The sequence below is a fragment of the Echeneis naucrates genome, chromosome 2 (genome assembly GCF_900963305.1).
Source record: "Echeneis naucrates chromosome 2, fEcheNa1.1, whole genome shotgun sequence".
Lineage (NCBI taxonomy): Eukaryota > Metazoa > Chordata > Actinopteri > Carangiformes > Echeneidae > Echeneis > Echeneis naucrates.
In genome coordinates, this window is record NC_042512.1 from 13,467,489 (window position 1) to 13,488,900 (window position 21,412).

The 21,412-nt window shown below is 42.2% G+C and overlaps 3 protein-coding genes across 4 annotated transcripts in view; 2 read left to right on the top strand and 1 right to left on the bottom strand.

Annotated features, from left to right (window-relative positions):
- The first annotated feature begins 416 nt into the window (after positions 1–416).
- LOC115054683 (carboxy-terminal domain RNA polymerase II polypeptide A small phosphatase 1) lies at positions 417–11,421 on the top strand. Of its 2 annotated transcripts, none has more exons than XM_029520013.1 (7): positions 417–1,380; positions 5,694–5,842; positions 6,017–6,118; positions 6,452–6,508; positions 7,070–7,162; positions 7,318–7,503; positions 7,681–11,421. In XM_029520013.1, exons 1-7 carry the CDS (start codon positions 1,302–1,304, stop codon positions 7,807–7,809), a joined length of 795 nt encoding a protein of 264 aa, XP_029375873.1. In that variant the 5' UTR covers positions 417–1,301; the 3' UTR covers positions 7,810–11,421. The 2 variants fall into 2 exon arrangements, with proteins under 2 accessions (XP_029375873.1, XP_029375865.1); XM_029520005.1 differs by having other exon boundaries at positions 417–1,374.
- A 6-nt stretch (positions 11,422–11,427) lies between these two features.
- Positions 11,428–13,692, bottom strand: obsl1a (obscurin like cytoskeletal adaptor 1a). Its single transcript, XM_029519997.1, has 6 exons — positions 13,469–13,692; positions 13,204–13,357; positions 12,827–12,988; positions 12,419–12,523; positions 12,064–12,330; positions 11,428–11,890 (listed from the first exon to the last, which is right to left on the bottom strand). The coding sequence occupies exons 2-6, from the start codon at positions 13,310–13,312 to the stop codon at positions 11,613–11,615; spliced, it is 921 nt and encodes a 306-aa protein (XP_029375857.1). The 5' UTR covers positions 13,313–13,357; positions 13,469–13,692; the 3' UTR covers positions 11,428–11,612.
- A 49-nt stretch (positions 13,693–13,741) lies between these two features.
- LOC115054656 (sodium/potassium-transporting ATPase subunit alpha-1-like) overlaps positions 13,742–21,412 on the top strand; it is a 43,529-nt gene continuing 35,858 nt past the window's right edge. The window contains 3 exon segments of the mRNA XM_029519963.1: positions 13,742–13,792; positions 20,199–20,255; positions 20,505–20,747. Coding sequence (XP_029375823.1) covers positions 13,757–13,792; positions 20,199–20,255; positions 20,505–20,747 — 336 coding nt within the window. The 5' untranslated portion in view covers positions 13,742–13,756.

The following is a 21,412-nucleotide window of genomic DNA, read 5'->3' on the forward strand; positions in this document are numbered from 1 at the left end:
GTGGGACACTGTTTTTGGTCCTGTGTTGTGTTGGACATCAGTAGTACTAATAATAAAGTTATATTGTAGGCTTCCTTTGTTTATTAACTGCTCTACAATTGAGCAATCAATCTATCTGATTGAATTACATCACTCAAAGCTTCTGGTCATCAGAGTAATACAAATTCAAATGTGACTCTTAATTTGAGACATCGTCATGGTGAGAAGTTACATTTCATCATGATGTGGATATTTTAATCTGAAATATATTTTTTTTAAATGCACCAAACTGTGCAGCTGGTTAACCTGCAAAAAAAAACAAAAACAAAAACAAAACCAAAATTCAAACCAACTTCGGGAGAAAAAGGGAAAGAGGAAGAGAAAGACAGCACTTGTGCGACGGTCTCTGGCTTGCAGGCAGTTTCAAGGGACCCAAACTGGGCGTTTCTTTGCAGCGACTGCTCCGAAAGGTTTTAACTTCGGAGCGACTCTTTCGCCAACATTTCGGAGAAAGATCCGAGTCGAACGTCGCTTCTCAGCTCCAAAAACCAGAGAGAAGTCCTTTTTTAAACTTTCAGAGCAGCTACGGACTAACTTTCACTGTCGGACCTGGAAAAAAAAATCAAAAAACAAAAAAACAAAGCAAAACTGTGTCGTTTCTTCGCAAAACACTGTTTGCATGGTGTTAGCTGGTAAATCTGCACGCTCATCGCGCCGATTGTTGCGGAATGCGCGTGTTCAGGTGAACTCCACGAAATATCAGCTGCCGTGGTGAGCGCGCTAGCGTCACTTAGCTTAGCTTAGCTTAGCTTAGCTTAGCTCAGCTCGGCTAAGTTCGGAGGAACTTTTATTTGAGGCTCCGTTCAGGGACCGTCGTTAAAGTGGCAGTCGCGAGCGGAGCGGTCGTCCGGCGCCGCGCCGCTTTAAGTGAAATGGGAAGCCTTGAAACCTCCGTGTTTGTATCTTGAATTTGGGAGCGGAGTTGAGCACCATATTGAATCAAAGTTGCCAACTCCTTGTCAAACGTTTTAAAAGAAAGAGAAAAGAAAAGTTAAGGACGTCGAGCTCGAGTTGGAGAAACGTGTGTGTGTGTGTAATGGAGGAGCTGTAGGACGATTGTTGCGACAGTTGTTTTTTTTTTTTTTTTTTTTTGTTTGGATCGTTTTGTTTTGCTTTTTGTTTTCTTCTTCTTCTTCTTCTCACTCGGAGCGCTTCACTTCACGTTTCCGTGTGTGTGAAGAAGTTTTAATGCAGCACCGAGTCGGCCGGCAGTCCCCAACTTTAAAGAGTGAGGTCAGCACGGCGGACCAGACCTGGATGTGATGGACAATCCGTCCTCAGTGATCACCCAAGTCAGCCGGGATGAGGAGGGCAGCAGAGCCGCAGGAGAGCGGGGTGAGTGTCTTTTATTCCGCACGACAACAACAACAACAACAACAACAACAACACAAAAAGTTTGCAGCTGCGCGGGCATTACGGCGCCAAAGCTCACGAACCGCACATTTGTCTGCCCTGCAGCAGCAGCAGCAGCAGCAACAACAACAACAACAACAACAACACACAAACGAGGCACAGACACCCGTAAAAAAACAGGTCTGAGCACCAAAACTGTCACTTTGTGTGATCTGAGCAATGTGTGACCGCGGCCTGTGATGAGCGGGCAGGAAGTGACGTAACGACGCTTCAAAACAGCTGGGATATTTTAAGAAAAACAACATAATATAATTCGGTTTAAAGTATTATTCATTTTCCTTCAACATATATTGAAATTATATCTAAACTTCTTCCAACTCCTTTTCGGATTTCTGAATCAAAACAAGATGCTTGTTTTTCAAATTTCATGTTTCCTTTTGAAATCTGGTGTTTATCTCTGTTTACAACTGTATGATTATTTTTGTTTGTTACGGATAGTTGCAATAGCATTTTTCTACTGAGAATGTTAAAAAAAAAAAAAACAACTTGTTTAATCTCATTATATCTCTTCTATCTTTAATTTTCACTTATTAAAATGGCTCCCTGTGAACCAAACAAGCAGCCTGTGAACTTCTGATGTAGCACTAACTTAATCAGTCCTGGCACAAACCTCGGAGTGTAAACGCAGGTTACTGAGTAATCAGGAGCCCCCGTCAGTCATCATCCCCGAGAAAACACTGCCAGACGTCCATTTGAAGGCCGCAGCCCAAACATCATTGAGGTCCAGTGTCACTGGCACGTTGAGCACAAACAACGCTGATATTCAGGAGGAGGCTGCAGTTGAAGCCTTTGTTGGGGCAAACAGATGTGGTAGTTGATTCGACACGAGCAGGTGACCAGTAGCTGAAATGTGACACTGTAGCCTTCGTGTAAATGTGATCTATTACATAACTTTTTCCCCACACTTTGAAAATCTTTATGCACTGCAACGTACACTCGAAAGTGTGAGTCTCAAACAGCCTGTGTGCTCTGTTAAAGAAAGTCTGGCATTAATATCCTAAACTGAATTGAAGCCAAAGCTTTTTATTTCAGTTTCGTTTTGTTGCTGTGCTGGGAGCATCCCTCTGTGAAGGCTTGAAAATTGAATGTTTACTGGAGACTTTTATTTTGACCCATGAGAGTCTGAGAGCTGTTTTTGAGACAGTTAATTAAAACTTTCTTTAACTATTTAAATACTTCAATCCTTGTTCCTGATCAAGACAAATAAGAAAAATATGTTGGCGGCCTAATGAAACCCAGCATCAAAGATGGTGGGGTGAAAGCGTTTGTCTCAATAAAACAGGGATTTTCAACATTTGCAGCAGGGAAGCCTTATTTTTGTTGTGGGTTGGTTGCTTTATGCTTGAAGTAGTAGCAGCTGCTGAAATCAGCCCTAGCAGGAGGCAGACAACAGTTCTGCAGTGAGAGAACTGTAAATTATCGAGGAAAGGAGTGGAAAACACAGATTACAGGAAGCCTTCGACACTGTCAGGCTGTAAAATTGATTGCAAGCTGATAAAGTCACTGATATGATAAAACACAGTCTGAATTATTCATTTTAGGGTCAAGTCACAGGACAGGAGATAACATGTTAAGGGAAGGAATGTGTGGAATTGACAGGTGATGTTTAGGGAACAGATCTTGGTCTATTTGCAGCTAAAATTAATCTTCTGTGATTTGTAGTTTGACATATTTTCAGTTTAATCAGTGAGATGTCATGATTGCCACTTGTTAGTGGTAAATGTTGGGCTAGTCGAGCTGAAGCACAGCACCAGTATGTCCTCACCTCATGTTCAGGGATGATTTAAGGCAAAAAATTTGCTATTAGCTCAAGAAATGCCTAATTTTCCCATTTTAAATCTTCATCCCAGTCTCTCAAATGAAAAGCTCTTGTTCAATTGATTTGTCAATCAAATTAAAATTATAGAGCAAACAATAAACCCTGCAGACATAATCACTCCTCAAATGAGTAAACTTTGGAAGTCTGATTTTTCTGTGGGACTCCTCAGTCCGTCTGTCATCTGCATCAGACACCTATTTCAGGAAAAATGACACAATAGTCTGAACATTTTTTGCCTACGTACTTTCTTCGTATTTGGTATATGAGGAAAGTACCGACTTGATGTTTGGGGGGGTGAATGCAACATGAGCTTTTTAAAATCAAAACAGTCCTCCTGTCTCAGAACACTTTTGTGGAGACATTCAGCTGGTTAGTTGTTCTATTAGCTGAATGCCTGCAGTATGTTCCCTCCTTGTTGTCCTCATAATGCCCCTTTTTATGTCCAAAGCAGCACCCACTCCACACTTTGTTTTGGTGAAAGGCGTGTGATTAAAGGCACAAATATTTACACAAATAGACACAGAGGGAGCAATTAAGGACACAAGGGAATTATAAGGACTTATGAAAGTGAACGAGTAAAAGACATTATGAATGAAATAGGGTATCATAGGAAACCTGCTAAAATGCTCTTTATTTGGGTTTTATTTATGTTACTTTTTGTTTTAGCATATGCTGTCTGTCACAACAATGGATTATTTAAGATTTGAAATTATTCACATATTGGTACATTAAAAGTCTATTTAAAGTGGCCAAAAAAGGCCAGCACCTGATTTGACATGAATTCACCTCAGTTTAAAGAAGTTGCCACATAATACTATCAAAAGTTTACTCCACCTACACAACAGCATGATGGCAAGCAGCTTCCTCCAGTGATACCCGTCTGTTTCCTCTTCCTGTTTTGGCCTGAGCGTGCAAGAGGCCAACAGAGGGTCAGACGGGGTTTGAATCCACAAACGGAGTAGGAGGGAATGGCAGAGAGGGAATGAAAGAGGCGTGAGAGATGGACAACAGAAGTTTGTGTGTTGGTAAAACGGTCACGTCTGGACAGACAGAGAGGGAGGGAGTATGGTGGATAAAGAGACCTAAACGAAAAGCACAATGAGTGACAGAACAGAGATGTGTGGGACGTGTACAGGAGCTGATAGGTTGATTTAACCAGAAAAATATTTGAGAGAGCAGAAATAATCGGTGACCGAGATAAAACTTTGGCTGAAAGTTATGAAGAGGTCCTGCCCACTCAGAAGCTCTGAGGTCAGCCCTTCACCCTGCTGCCCTTTACGATGACATCATGAGTGGATAACTGCATATTTAATATGAGAGAAACCAAAACTTCTGTTTTTGTCCTTTACTTTTTTCCTAACTTTAGTGAATTTAATTGAAATGTGCATATATTATTATTATTATTTTTTTTGTTAGTTTTTTCCTAAAATGGTTCAAAGCAAACATTTAAATAGTTGACATCAGTTTTTTGGTGATCGACTCATCATTGTAGTTTCATATCAATAGTGTTGACTGGTTTTTCTTCTGACCGGCACTAAAGAATGAGGTTACCTGGCTGAGCTGTACAGGTGCTCACTTCCTCTTCCATCACATGGAGATGAAGCCTTCATTCACCGTTTGCCAAGTTTGCCTGGTTAATCATGGGTTTAGCAGCTGGAGCTTCATTTTTGTTGTAAAAGTGAACAGAGCCCCAAGGTAAAAAAAAAAAAAAAAAAAAAAAAAGCTGAGGTATGCTGCTTTGAATTCATTATGTTTTTAATGCAGCTGCTTTTAAATGTGACATCGAGGCTTGATGAAGCTGAAGGAAAAGCCAAGATCAAGTAATCGCAGTTCATTCAGAATTAAATCTGAATAAATTTATTACACTATAAAAAAAAAAAAAATTCAACTATTTGAATTTTGATTGCTTGTTATTATCAGACTTTGACAGATTTAAAACTTCAACAGTCAAAATATATATAGGATGCCTGCATTCCTCCTGTGTGATCGCATCAGAAAGCTTAGAGTACAAGACTGGCCCTGCGATATCTCCCCATCTACGCTGCATAATAAACTTAAGGGGTTGAGTTTATTACTCCTGTTCTGCCTGCACTGTTGCTTAATCGTCGTGTTAAAGAGCTGATTATTCATTGGTGGCGGTTTGGTGCTGACATCGGAGGGAGAGAGGCGATTGTGCAAGAGCTCCTGGCAGGCACATGTGTCTGCAGGCTGGTTTGTGCACATGCAGAAAGTATGAGGAAAACTGCTGGATCTACTATTTTTTTTTTTTACTAGCTTTAGACAATCATTGAAAACATGGAGTTATCTGTTAGATGGCACTGTGCCTTAACTATCGTATTCCAGCCTCAATTTTCTGTTGTGATTTGAAAAGCTTTGCTCCTGCGTCCAACTGCTTGCTGACCTTTCTATTCTTCCCCTGCAGGCTCTTCTCCCTCTCTATCCTCCAAGAAGCCCAGGAGCGGAGGCCTCTTCTCCAGCCTCTTCTGCTGCCTGTGTCGGGACCAGCCTGAACCCCCACCGGTCAACAACAACGCCCCTCTGCTTGTCGAGGAGAACGGAACCGTCTCCAAGGTGCGTTTGCCTTCGCCTCGCTCATTTCGGCATTTCATTCTCTTTGCTTTGACAGAGGGGAAAAAAAAAAACTTTTCAACTGACATTCAAGCTAATTCATTTATTTTTGATCGTGCTCAAAGCTTTCTTTTCTGCATGAATGTTGAGGTGAATTTCACTTTGCGGTCTTTTTAGATCCAAGTGAAGCCCCTGCTTCCTCCAGCGAAGTCAAAAGACTCTGGAAAGATTTGTGTGGTTATAGATCTGGATGAGACGTTAGTTCACAGCTCATTTAAGGTAAGATGGGTTACAAAACAATGTTGCTACATTAAATACAAGCAACTGTGTACAACTCCACTTTTTTTTTAAAGAATGGGTTAGTCCTCTGTGATCACATTGCATCATGAAATAGTTACGTGTAACAGTAAGACGCGCTGTAAGCTGGACTTTATCGGATTTGACAGTGACATCTCCATTAAATCTAAAACAGCCGGTTCTTAATTCAGGCTAGTTGCTCCTCCATGTGTAAACACACACACTTTACACAATGTCTCTAATAACCCTGCAGTGTTTTGTGTATGGCATGTGTTTCTTCTTGTTAAAATAATCTTTTCTGTGCGCTTCCGACAGCCTGTGAACAATGCAGATTTCATCATTCCTGTGGAAATAGACGGAACAGTTCACCAGGTAACGTCAACATGTTGTGTTCTGCCACCCCTGACATGGTAACATCTCACTGCGCGCTTGGCTGTGTGATGGCTGTGCACGCCGGTTCAAACTGCTGAGTGTAGAAGGTGCCGTCGGGGTTAAAAGGATTTGAAGATAAGGCTGTTTGGAGATGGATGACATACAAATGGTCTGGGCCTGATTCAAGTAATCCAGGATAGGTTTGTTCAGACAAGCACAGCCTATTCCGGATGACTTGGTTCAGGAACACTGCCCTCAGCCACCGACGCCACAGAACTTTAAAACCCGTATTTTGCTTTTGAAGCCCTACGTTTGTTTGTGTATCTCTCAGTTGCCAGAGATTGCCTGATTTTTGTATTGTATGGAAGTTTACTAAGTGTGTTTTGACCCATATTTAAAGACTGTCAACTAGATCCATATGGCACAGAAAAACATATGTTACATTGAATACTCAAAGAAAATGTCATATTTCCTCAGGCAGGAAAGATGTGTAGAAACTTGTATTTTGTAGCGTAGGCAGCGGAGAAACCTGGTTTTTCTTAAGGTTGCTGCATGTTCCAGGTGTATGTCCTGAAGCGGCCCCATGTTGATGAGTTCCTGAAGAGGATGGGAGAACTGTTTGAGTGCATCCTATTCACTGCCAGTTTAGCCAAGGTAAGAATTATTTACAGTTTATGACAATGGTGGCCCAAATATACCGCTCCACTGAAGATGTTGGATGTGGCAGTAAGCATAATTGTTATGGTTTCTCCATTAACTTTGAGGTGCATCAGGTACAATTCTTTTTTGTCTGTTTATTTTTTCTTCAGTATGCAGACCCAGTCTCTGACCTCCTGGACAAGTGGGGAGCTTTCCGCTGTCGCCTATTCCGGGAGTCCTGCGTCTTCCACCGAGGAAATTATGTCAAAGACCTGAGTCGCCTGGGTCGTGACCTCAACAAGGTCATCATCTTGGACAACTCCCCAGCCTCCTACATCTTCCACCCTGACAATGCAGTGAGTGTCACAATAATATCTCCTGAGGGTGAATTGTACGTAATTGCCGAAATATGACTCGGTTGCAACAAGGAAAACTCATGATCGCATGAGTGAAAAAAGTCCTGTGGAATGAGCTCAGTAAAAGACAGATGGAGTGTCATGATTTCTGTTTTGGTTTTTTTTTTTTCGTCCCAGGTGCCTGTGGCCTCATGGTTCGACGACATGTCTGACACCGAGTTGCTGGACCTCATCCCATTCTTCGAAAGGCTGAGCAACGTGGACAACGTCTACTCGGTCCTCAAGCAGCAAGGGGCCGCAAGCTAACAGCATTTTCACTTTTCATCTCAGCACCAAACAAAATGGCGTGCAAAACGTAAAGAAACACACCAGCCAGGCTCCATCACCAGCTCCAGCCGTCACTGCCCAACAGAACACAGACTGCTTCATAGCTGACAGAACCTTCACCTTCCCTTTATCAAACACAAGATGGTTTTTGGGAGTTTTTATTGGACTCTGACGTCTTCACTGCCACCCTCTGGTCAAACAGAAAACGCCTCAAATGATCCCGCAACTCTTCTCCCACCTTGAACCAGCTCATGTGAGTGAGTGAATGAAAGAATTGATGAATTTTTCAGGACTTTTCTGCTATGTCACTGAACTTGCAGTGGATTTGACAGAGAAGAGTCTGCAGCCATGAATCCAACAGCCACAGACTGGGTACTGTACACAGACTTCGCACATGGACTTGGCAGTCTGATCCTGTAAACCGAAGCAGGATTTGGTAAGCAGGAATCAAGCGGAGAGGAATTTTTTTGGAAAGGTTTACAAGTAAATAAACTTGATCGCCTTGTCAGTGAAAGATCAGATAGTGGAAATGTACTGTAGATGTCAATGAAACATTTTTTATACACCTTAATCTTGTTAATTATCACACTATTTGTCTGCAGTTGAAAGCATGTTTTTTTTTTTTTTTTTTTATAAAGGTTGAGAACAATGTGATCAGGTATTATTGAGTAATTGTCACAGTGTTATGGATGAATGTGATTTAAAAAAAAAAAAACAACAAAAAAACAAATCCCAGATGAGATTGACAAGTCAAATATAATCAGTTGTTAAATCTATGAATAACAAAATGATTGGACAGCACTTTAAATTATAGTCTATATTACAGTCATTGGTCTCACTGCATATTTGACATTGGTTGAACAGAATTTGGAAATTAAACCCATTATTTATGTTGGGGTTTTTTTTGGGGTTTTTTTGTATTTTTTTGGATAAAAAAAATAGATGGAGGTAACAACAATGTGGAAATGGCAGAAGGAAGCAGCACAATGTTTTTGATGTATAGGAAAAACATTCTAAACTAAATGTTTCGATACTGAACCAACGTGCTTGCAGTATTTATTTTACTTTCCCCCAAAATCCTGACACTAATATTAATATGAAACCAACAACGCACGAGGAGCGGCTGATAGGCTTGCTGTTTGTGGATTTCTCAATGTGGTGTGGAGCTTGATTGACAGCCAAAAAAAAGCATTGTACATCTGTACATCTGTGTGTCAAAAAGATGACGTGAATAGTCAATTCCAGAGATGAGAGGACTGAGATTGACCTCAAAAACCTTTTCTCTTTAATGCTGCAGCTGAGCAGAAGCACCGATTGGTCCTGTTACCTGTTTTAAAGCCACACTCAAAACTTGAATTTCTCAGAATATTTTCAGATTATTTTAATGGATTTTTGCTGACATGCAAAAAAAAAAAAAGAAGTTGGTTGATAAGCTTCAAAGTACAAATGATGATCTTTCTTTTTTTTAGATAAGCGGTACATATATACGCTGTAAACAGTTTCTGGATTTCATCATAAAAGGGGTGGGAGCTGCCATGTGGAGTGTGTGAGGTGTTGTACCGGGTGATCTGGCACAACTTTGCAAACAAAGCGGTTAAATTCAGTCCAGGTTTAAAGGAAAAAGCCACCTTAAAACGCCTCAACGCCGTATAATAATAAGGTGGTCACACTCTGTGCTCTGAACAGCCATGACGTAATGTTGATGGATTTAAAAGATGATGTGACGTAGTGTCATTTAAGGGTGGCGACATCCTTTTTAAAATCTCTATTCTAACAGATGTGGAGTTATACATCCAGTCTGTGCTGCTTCTTTTTCTTTCTTAGTTTCTGTTTTGTTTTTTTTCCTTTTTAAAGCTCCATGTGGCGATGATGGTTGGTCAGTTTTAAGAAGCAGCCTGATCTCCAGCAGGAGTCTCAGACTCTTATGTGCCTCATATGCGTTGACAATACCATGTGTTGACACTGTTGAATGAAAATGGTGGATTTGACTTTGGGCCTCAAAAGCAGCGAGGATGCTTTGACATGGCTTTAATTAAGTCCACCAGATTAAGAGCTTACCTTATTTTTCTATTTTTAACTAATTCTTGTCAATCAAATTAGCCTGTTTTTCTTTTCTATACGATTAATGATTTAAAATTTTCTCTCTTTGCCCAGCAGTGGTCTTATGATGCAATATATGCCGGTTGTTTTCCCAAGGGGAAACGATGTTGTTGCTGTTTTTTAATGCAAGACCTGTTTGGTTACCTCATATAGTAATAGATAAGGTATGTATCAGACACACCAGCAATTTACAAAAAGAAGAGTATCTCACTGTTGTAGGCACATAACAGGATGGTTTGTGTATTTCATGTAAGCTATCGTCAAATGTTTCAATTAGATTTAATGCTGATACTGTTGTTTTTGTTGGAATTCATTTGCAACGAGTATTTATAGAGACATTAAATCATTTGATTACATACAAAGCAAGTAGTGTGTCACTACGGGGCCCTTCGCTGATACTGTACTTCTTACACATTCAGTAGATATGTATATTTTGTTTTGCACAGTAATAAAGCAAACAAATATCATTAATATATGGAATATTCATGTTACTGTACTCATGATTCAATAGATGTAACCTAATTTTTGACCTTTTGTTGTTTTGTCACACCAAATTATATATGAACTATGTAATAATGCCGCCACCCCCCATAAATGCTAAATGAACGACAGTGCATGTACTGTTTTGTTGACAGTTTCATTTCTAAAACAAAATGATCAGATTGGCAAATATTTGGACATGGGAGTTGGATTTCTGTTAATAATTTAAAAATTGAGAAATATTAACTGAAACAAAGATAATTAGACTATATTTTGGTAACTGATAAATAGTTTGGAAAAAATTTAACATTATGTAAAAAAACATGTAACACTATTAGGTTAAAAAAGGTATATTTTTTTTTTTAAATAAATTATTTTTTATTAATTAATTTGAACCCTATCATCAATAGGCTGTTTTTATGTCTCAGCAACAAAATAATTTTTACTAACTACTTTTTTTTTTTTTATTTCCTTGAAGTAATCACATCAATATTAACAGTAATCGACACCGTGACGCGTCGTTAGCAAAGAGCAGACAGCTCGGAGTCGTTTTTGGCCTCCTGAAGGATGTAAGTCCACAGTTTCCTCTCATTTCAGCTGATTTTATTCAACGAGCACCACTTCTTTCTTAAAAGTTGTACTTTTATCTTTATATATGTTGTATCATTATAGTATCCTCTATTGGAAGCAATGAAGATGTGGGAGAATGGAAGAATGTGAGAAATTGACATAATTCGACAGGGTCCATCTTGAATTATTTATGTCTATTTATAATCTGATCAGCAATGCAAGATATTTAGTTTATAATGATAAAAAGAATGCATTTGTATGGACAAGAGTTTTGTGTGCCAGTGCTTTTCCATGGAATTACAAAACTTTTTAATAAATGTTTGTCGACAGAATTCATGCGCATTTATACTTTAATTTGGAGCACAAGAATGTTCAAGTAACTAGATAAATAAATATAATCCCTTCTGTTTAAAAAAAAAAAAAAAAAAAAAAAAAAAAAAAGGGGGAACAATTGAAGTGAATAAATTGAATAAAGACCCTTTAGTCCAGCTTTGCTGAATACCCACAAATATATCTGGATTTTCAGGACTTCTATAGGACAATGATCAAGAATAAAATTTTTCTTTCAGTTCCTTCACGTACTGTCTCTTTCTTAGTCACTTTTTATCTCTGCTTTTATCCCTTTTGTTCTTCTACTCTGCCAGAACAGTGAGCATTGCGCTGCTCTTTGCCTTGCCAATGGTAAATCTGACCATTCCGCTCATGTCCATGCTTGTGTTTTTCAGGGTGAGTTTGTAGACTGTCCCGTGGTTTTCCAGACGAACAGAGGGGCCCGGTTGAAGGGTCTCTCCATTCAAAGTCCAAATTGCAGGCTTACTTATGGCGACAGAAACCTCACACTGGAAAGTTGCTGGCTCAGGCTCCGTCACCTCCACGTCCTCAAGCTCTTTGACCATCATGAGAGCCTGGGCTGCACCAGGACAAAGGGAACACCAAACACATTGGAATAGCATTTGTTAAAGCTAATCACACCTAACCACAAATGGAAGGTTTTATGTTGGAGCAGTGAGATTGGTTAAAAATAAAATTAGTTTTGGCTCCTCTAAGGCACAAATTTCTCAAAAGTCATTCCATCCACCTTACCTTCCACCATCAGTTTAGCTTTGGATGTGTGCTCCCCAACCTCGATGCTGTAGGTGCCTTCATCCTCCACGCAGACCTGCTGGATCACCAGTTTATGAGAACACCCGTCGACCGAAATGTCCACTCGGTCTGAGGAAACCAGCTCCTCCCTTCCCTTGTACCAGGTGGCGCCGCATCGAGGTGAGGAGACGGTGCACTCGAGGATCACGCGGTGTTTCTCCAGGGCTGTTCGGTCTCGCAGAGGTTTAACGATAGAAACCGGAAGCTCTGAAGTGAAGGTGCATTTTTCAAATGTGAGAAACATTTCTAAGATGCCGGTAAGTCAAAGATGTTTTAGATGCAACGATTCCCTTACCTTCTACCTCAAGGTCAGCTGTTGATTCAACATCTCTGGCTACGAAGCGAATTTCTCCAGCATCTTCAGCTTGGACATTGCACATTAGCAGGAAGTGTTTGGTCCCTGAGGAGGGGGCACATTGAAGTTATCCTGCTCCTCAACATCTTCCAGGCACACTCCTTCATTTTAATAATAATTTAACAGCAACTTTTTTGATCACTTCACAGTTACTTTGCTCTCTAACCCACTCTACATAGAAGAGTTTATCACCGCTGGTTTGTTGTGTTACAGTCCTTGCATTGCACACACACCTATATGGTAAATGCCCTGATCCAGAAATATTAGTGGTATTTTCTGGTATTGGTATTTTCAGTCTTCTCAAAGTCATACAGTGTCATTGATAATTAACCCGTGTCCCTTTCTGACCTTCAGTGCGGATCTTGATGGTGCTGGTGGGCCGGATCTTTTGGCCGTCCTTGTACCACTCTCCGGCCACATCCTCAAGAGAAACCTCGCACATAAAGACAGCATTCTGGTCCTCCTGAATGTATAGATCCTCCAGATCCTGCACTATCTCCAGCTCATGTTCTGAGAGGTTCGTAAGGAGATATAGGGAGAGGATGTCAGATTGATGTTTGCCGTTTCTCCTTACAACCACTAGATGGAGACATAATACAAGCTAAACAGCAGTGAATTCAATATAAAACCTAGATGAGCTTTGAAATATCCTGAAATGTAGTCAAGCATATTTTTATTGTTCATGGATGTGTATGTAGATGTGATGGGAATATCTCTTCAGTTACCATACACCTCCAGTGAACAGGAAGTGTTAATGTCTCCTGTGTCACACGTGTAGGTCCCAGAATCAGCCCGGGAGCACTGCAGGATCTGGCAGAACCGCTTCCGACCCATGGAGTATATCCGGTAGTTCTTCCCTGGCTTCAGCTCCTTCCCGTTCTGATTTGAAACGAGAGGTAAAGACTTGCTGCCATGAAATCATAAACATTTTTTTTTTCCCACAAGCCATAACATCGACAAGCTCAATGACATCCATTTCTATTCTCTTACCTTGAGCCACCTGACTTCAACATTTTGCCTGGAGAACTCACACTCAAGAGTAGCTGGAAATTCCTCCTCCACGCGGACATCAGCCAACGCTCTCAAGATAGACACTGGTGTTTCTGTTGGTTCAGGGAAGTAACTCTCACTTTTTTTACAATTTACAACTGAAAGTCGAGAATGGGGACATGATTCTTCACCTAAATAAGCATCAGCTAATCCGCTGATCTTCACAGACGGTATTTACCTTTGATTGTGAGCCTGGCAGTGGTGCGCACCCCCTCAGCAGAGAAGACAATGGTACCTGTGTCCTCCAGGGTGAGGTTGGACAAGGTGAGGCTGTGAACATGCCCATTGGTGCTCACACGCCACTGGTTGTTTGGTTTCACTCGAATGCCGTCCTTCTGCCAAATTCCCTCCACGTCTGTGTGGGAAAGCTCCACCTCGAAAGAAGCGGTCTCTCGCTCATAGGTTTCTTGGTCAATTAGGCCTTTACGGATGGAGATCTTCCGGGCTGGATTGGAATAAATAAAGGAGAGAAAAGGCATCAGGATTTGGTATATTTTGGAGGGATGTAGCTGTTTTTTTTTTTTTGTTTTTTTTTTTTTTTAGATATACTCATGCAGCTTCAAAGTAGAGCTAACCCTTTTACTATTGTAGAGTCAAATAACATTGTGTTTCAAGGACGAGCAAAGGTGGTTCAAATATAGACTGAGCTCATTTTATCCCTTTACAACAGCAACACCTACAGGAGCTCCGTGGTCCATTGTATGACAGCATGGCTTTGTTTCAAAAATCAGTTCACAGTCCTGCTCTTCTTTGAATCGTTCGCACATGACATACTGTGAAAAACACCAACAATAGATACTGAACTTGTGTCAGATGAGATGTCAGTAGCGAAGTGGCCCCACTTAATTCCACTTTATGAGAGTGAAACATTTCGATTTGGATTGAGCTGTGTTGCTGTTGTTTGTTGGGTTGCATGCCTTCAGACATTTAATTGACAATGATTGATTCCACCTCACACAACTTACGTTCTACGTTGACCTTGACTTGTGTTCTGTCATGCAGCGTCTCGCAGCGGTACGTTCCCCGGTCAGACAGAGTGAGGTTGTGGATGACCAGACTGCGTTTACAGCCATCCTGAGCCAGCGTATATCGGGGGCCGGGCTGGATGACCACCCCCTGCCTCATCCACTGCACCTCACCTGTCTCCAGGCTGATCTCAGTTTCCAAGGTGGCGTCGCCAAATTCCTCTGCCATGATAGGCTCCATTTTCTTCGTGAACATGACCTGAGCCTCTGAACATCATACAGAGATGATGAAATGAAGGTTATCCTGGGGTTTTTGGTACGACAACCATTTCCTCTTGTCATTGATTCGCCTTACCCTGAACCTTGAGGCTGGCTTTGCTCAATTTTCCCTCCGCTTCTGCTGTTATCCTTGAACAGTCCAACATCTGGCACTTTTTAATTACCAAGGTGTGGCACAGGCCATTCTGAGTTGCTTGGAAACGATCGCCCAGCATGATGGCCTCATTGTCCATGAGCCAGACCAACCGGACATCCTCAGGAGAAACCACACACTTGAAAGTAGCATCTTCTCCTTCAAGCACAGTGGTGTTGTGCAGCTCTGTGAGGAACTCCACCACTCGAGGCACTGAAAAGATGAAAGGAATTTCATGAGGTTGCTGCCTTATGTATGAAAAGCAGAGAAAAAGAAAAAGTGTTTTGCTATACTTACTTTCTACCCTCAGAAAAGCCACAGTCTGGTCATCTCTCGACTCACAGGTGTACTCCCCAGCATCGTCTCTAGTCAAGCGATGGATGGTCAAACTTCGCTCCACTCCATCTGCCCGTATGGAGAACCTCCTGCTCGGAACCACCTCTACACCATTTTTTAGCCACTGGACGTCTGCTTTTGGCTTACACACCTCACAGTGAAGGGTCACCATACCGTCAGCATGTGCCACAGTGTCCTGGAGGGGCCTCACAAACTTGATTCTCATTTCTATGATAAAAAATAATAATAATAATAATTGTGCCTTTTTAGCACACACTGAAGTAGTCTATCATGTTTTTTGGAAAAATGGATTTGAAATTTTAACCTTTGACCAGCAGGCTGAAGTGGATCTGGTCTGTGCTGACATCACAGGTATACTCCCCAGCATCAGAGCGCCTCAAAGGCTCAATGGTGAGAGTGCGCTTATGGCCCTCCATGAGTGGTTGGAAGCGTTCGCCTTCAACAGATGTCCAGTCTTTCATCCAACGCACTATAGCACTTTCCTTGGACACATAACTGGTCAGGGAAACACTCTCGGCCTCGTAGCCAATCACAACAATGTCCTCCTCCTTGTTCACAAACGTGACCGGAGGTTCTTTGATTTAAAGGAAAAAAAGGAGCGAATATTAGGCACCTGCTTTATAAGCTTTTGGTCCCTGGAAACCTAAAAGTTGGGTCTTTACCTTGAATCCGTACAACAGTGATCATCTTATCATCCACAGCATTGCACATGTACTTCCCAGAATCTGAGGCCTGGACATTAGAGATGATAATTTTCCTCAGTGTACCGTAGCTCTCAATGTGGATGCGGGAGTCACTGGTGAGCAGCTTGTCATTGCAGTACCACTGGACTGGCGCATTGGCACGGGATACCTCACAGGCCAAGATTAGTTCGTCACCTGCCACCATCTCCTGGTAGTCAGGGTCGATTGAGTTTCCAACGATGGCCACTGGAGGCTCTAAAATAAACAGAACGCTAAAGTAAGAATCTTTGAAGAATTTGCTTTTGCAGAATTTGCAGTCAATTCAAGTAAATTGATTTTACCTTCCACTGTAACCTTGAAGCTGATATTGTCATCTACAACATCGAGGAAGTACTCTGCTGAGTCTGTGAGCTCAGCATTGAGGATGACCAGCGAGCGGAAAGTTCCTTCCTCCTCTTCACAGAACCTTTCATTTCCCTCAATACGGCAACCATCCTTGTACCACTTGGCGACGGCGTTGGCTCGGGAGAGCTCACACTCCAGCACAATGTCATCAGAGATGAGGGATTTGAGATTTGTCTTCACCTCTGACTTTCTTAAGATCTTCACTGGAGGCTCTGAGAATTTAGTATTGCACGGGGACAGTCACTACACTTTGTTGTTTGGTGAGGCGGAAATCATCCAGAAAACAAATATTCAGCATATTACCTGTAACTTTGACCTGGAAATCAATTTTCTCATCAACAGCATCACAGGTGTATTTTCCAGAATCTTCCGGGGTGGGAACGTGGATGGTCAGGCGACGGATGAGCCCATCTTCTGCGATGGTCATGTTACTGTTGTCCTCTATTTCTTTGCCATTCAAGCGCCACTTGACTTTTGCGCTTGATCGGGACACCTCAATCTCCATTACAATTGGCTCGCCAGCAAAGCTCTCAAGTTTGTCTGGTGTGTTCTTAGAATGAGTAAGTGTCACTGGTGGCTCTGAATTAAAGTCACGAAAGAGGAAAGTCAGATATTGTCGGCATGCCCATCTATCAGAATGCTGAATAATTATCCTTCTGTCCTCTTACCTATGATGGTAACCAGGAATGCCACAGAGTCATCTTCAGTGTCACATATATACTCCCCTGTGTCGTCCACAATAGCCATGGGTATAACAAGCCGGCGTTGGGCACCATCCGCCTCAAGGATCAAGTTCGGGCCCTCCTCGACCTTCAGTCCATCTCTGTACCATTGCACTGGGGCATCTGACCGGGAGATCTCACAGCTGAGCACCAGACTCTCAGAAGCCAAATGAGTCAGTTCCATCTCTGATTCACTGGGGGAAACAAAAAGGACCGGTGGCTCTGGAGTGGGAAGGGGGAAAAAAAAAAAAAAGTTTCATGAAAGCATTTTGATAATTTTCCACCTTTCTGATCAGAAAACAGCTGACTCAGACGTGAGTACAAACCTGTGACACTAAGCTGGAAGAAGACAGAGTCTCCGTCTGTTTTGCAGACGTACTCTCCACCGTCCTCCTCCGATCCACAGAGGATAGTCAGCCTCCTGTAAGGACCTTCAGATATCAGCTGGACTTTGTCGCTCTCCTCCACCTCCTGGCCATCCTTGAACCACTGCACTTTCCCGCTGGAGCGAGACAATTCACACTGCAGGTGGATCTCCTGTGAGATGTGGCTTTCCATCACCACGTCATCTTTAGGATCCACAATCATGACTGGAGGCTCTGTGGTTGTAGTTAGAGGTAGTCGATTGAGGTCAGTTGAGATTTCTGACGTCGATCATTTGTGAGTATAAATGCGCTTATTTCTGTCTCTACCTCTGATATTGACGGTGAACTCCATGCTGTTCTTCCCTGCCTGGCAGGTGTAGCTGCCAGCATCTGACGTTTCTGCAGAGTGGATTATTAACCTCCTCACAGTCCCATCAGCCTGCAGAGTGATGTTGTCACTGGGCTTGAGCTCAACGCCATCCTTACACCTGAGACCCAAATTTTATAAAGACATTTGTAGGGCGTTTATTTATTTGCATTCATCCTTTTTGCCAAATTACAAATAGGATAAACGCATGTGTTAGAAAATTGCCACAGCACGGTCTGTACTTCTTACCACTTGACTTCAGCATCCTTATCGGAGACGTGGCAGAGCAACACCACGGGGTCCAGCTCCATGCTGCTCTTGTGGAGCTCCTCCTCTGGGATCTCAGTGAACTCCACAGGAGGACCTAAAAAAAAATAGGAACAAAACCATGTCAACAGCCGGAATGCATGTGCCGGCAGATACGTTAGCCATCACCAATATGTTTTACCTGTGACTTCCACATTGAATTTGATGCCATCCCCTGACGTTGCACATGTATAAACTCCAGAATGGCTTGCATCAGCTGACTGGATCACAATCCTCCTCATATTCCCATCGGATTGGATGTTGAGGCCATCGGTCATCTGGAGCGCCTCGCCATCTTTGAACCAGGATACTTTCGCAAAGGGATGGGAGACTTCACAGTACAGAACAATAGCATCTCCAGTTTCCACCGTTTTGTTTGAATCTAATTCTGACAGGGGGGTGAATTTTAAAACAGCAGCTGCGAAGAAAAGGACATACAAATGAAACAAACTTCTTTAATATGACAGATAACAAAACAATATCACCTTCACGAAGGAGAAAGGTGAATATAATTTAACCTACGTCTAACTTTGAGCACTGCTGAATCTCGGACTCCGTTGGCTATGAATGTAACCTCTGCTGTGTCCTCTGTAGGGCGAATGTCGTGAATAACCAATGAGTGCTTGGTTTGGGACTGTTGGATCAAATATCGTCCGCCATGTTGCAGTTGAGCGCTGTTCAAGAACCAGGTTCCAACCATTGAGGCAGACAGTTCGATGGAGAAACAAGCGTCTTCCCCTTCCACAGCCTCACAGCTTTGGAGGCGACTGCGAATTTTGGGCCCTGGAACTAAGAAGAAAAAAAAAAAAAAAATACTGGATTTTTTTCCAAGAAAATGGGAATGTGGTTTGTCTTGGATTTAATTAAAGACAACACTAAATTCAATTTAATGATTCATTTTGATGATAAGGAAGAAAAATATAAAGAATTGCTCCCTGTTATAATTGCTGCATTTGATCAGGCTCTTTCCTGCTACATTTGGAGAGAGTTAGGACAAATTAAAATCTAATACACACTGTAACACAAGCACAGTTTGACCTGACTTCTCCTCACCGAGATGGACGACTTTGGGAAACTCCACATGACCACTTCGTCCATACTTGTTGATGCAGCAGACACGGAAGCGGTAATTGCCTTCACATGGCACGCTGTCACCTGAGACCTCAGCTGAAGTGGCTGTCTCTGAGGTGAAACACTTCTGCCACTCCTGGGACCCCACCTCTTGTCTCTCCAGGACGAAGATGGAGCGGGTGGATGTCTGGCTGTTCGGGGCAGGAACCCAGCTGAGAAGGACGCCGTTGTTTCGACCAACGTCCATCTTTACCCCCACGGGGCAAATAGGGGGACAGTGTCTTGAGGCTGAGTCAAGAAGGACGGAGAATGTGGTCGTGAGTCTTCACAGCAAAGTTTGGCTATGAGAGAGGCCAGCCGCAATTAAATCTGCATCCTTTCAGGTTTAAATCAAACAGAACATTATTTTTTTTCCAGAAGAGAGGCACATTCCTATGATGCTGGCTTCTAATAATACAGCTTAGAGGAGGAAGAAGAGTTGATAAGTTCACCAACTCACACCAGGAGATCAACGGTGCTACAACCAAAATCAGCGTCAATAGAAATACAGCCTTTCACTACAATCTTATTTTAGCTTTCAAGGGATTCTAGCCCCCTAGTATTTCTATCTACACCACAGGATGAACACAATACAAAACAAAATGCATTTTATATCATAAAAACGCTTTCTGATAACAGGAACTGGTAACCAAAGTACCTTTGACCTTGAGGCGTGATGAGGTCTTGGATCTTCCTGTGACAAAGGTCACTACCCCTGAATCTTGATAGGCCACGTTGACAAATACCAGGATGTGAGTTTTGCCAAAGGATTTGAGTATGGTCTGGTGTGTCTCATGTAACTCCAGACCATCTTTAAACCAGCAGATCTCCATGTCATCGTCGTCCACCTCCACACAAAACGCTGCGTTCTCGCCTTCGAGGACCTCCAGCTTCCGGGGAAGTTTACGAACAATAGTACCTGTATGTCGGAAAAATATTTCATGTGTCTGAATTTGCATTGTTTCATTTCCTTTACAGTGTAGGAGGAGCTTCGAACGAGAAACCAAGGTACCCACGGAGATCGTCTCCTCACTGGTAAGACATTGAATTAAGCAGTTTCACAGTCAAATTCAAGTGAGTCAAGTTGTCATTTCGGCCATAACTAACAGTTTGAGGGGGGAAACTGGGAGAGACACTGAATAAAAACTGTTTTACTTTAAAAATCTGTGATTCGCTGTCACATTTGATCAAACAGGATATCGGGGGGGGGGTGGGTGTGCTATTTCTGCATTCAGCATCTCATACCTTTAACTGATAGCTCTGCAATGCTCTTTGCTCCATCAGGCATTTCGCAGAGATACACTCCATCATCATCTGTCCCCACATCATGGATGGTCAGTCTTCGTTTGGTTCCCTTCTGCTCCATCCCGTATTTACTGCTGGGCATCAGCCTCTGGTCCTCCAGGTACCAGGCAGCTGGGACCGACTCATCGGGCACCTCGCACTCCAGCACAGCTACATCCCTCTCCCTCACCTCTATGTCTTTCAACGGCTGTACGAACCGCACAGCTGAGCCTGAACAACAAGGTAAATGTGCATTTAGTCTTGATATTGAAATTGAACAAAGATTGCAATTGTACATTTTGTATGTAGGTCTGTAGCAATGATAAAATAGTTTCAGTATAATTGCATGTATTACATTCGTATTAAATTAAGTGATTGAATGAATACTTGAATTAATTCAAGCCTTTGTAGTATGATAAGTCTTGCAAGTTACCCCAAAACAGTAGAGGTAGTGGTTTGGAATAAATTTCACTTAGATACTTTATAAAATGTATTTTATTCAAAACAACAAAATTTACACCAAACAGAATTTCTCGGGTCATTGATAAAGTTCAAGCAGTGCCCAGCAGTTGTAATCCCACTCGGTGTTTTCTGTATATTAAGGACTGACCCCAGTTGACCCCAGGACTATGCTGACAGAGGCAGCTGGCACGGTGCAGGATAATGATTATGAAATCTGAGAATAATCTGCCCATTATGACGGGCTTAGGCGCCAATAATCAGCTTCTAAGAGGTGATGCCATGCATTTTAGCAACATACACAAACTATGTCGTGCTTCTGACCTGATGTTCTTTCAATATGGTTGGAGACGTCCATTAGGCCCTCAATGGCCAGCCATGAGCTCTTTCTTTCAAATTTTCGCTTTTGGTGTGGAGTGAAATTTGTGTTTGGCAAAGTGAAGAAGCAT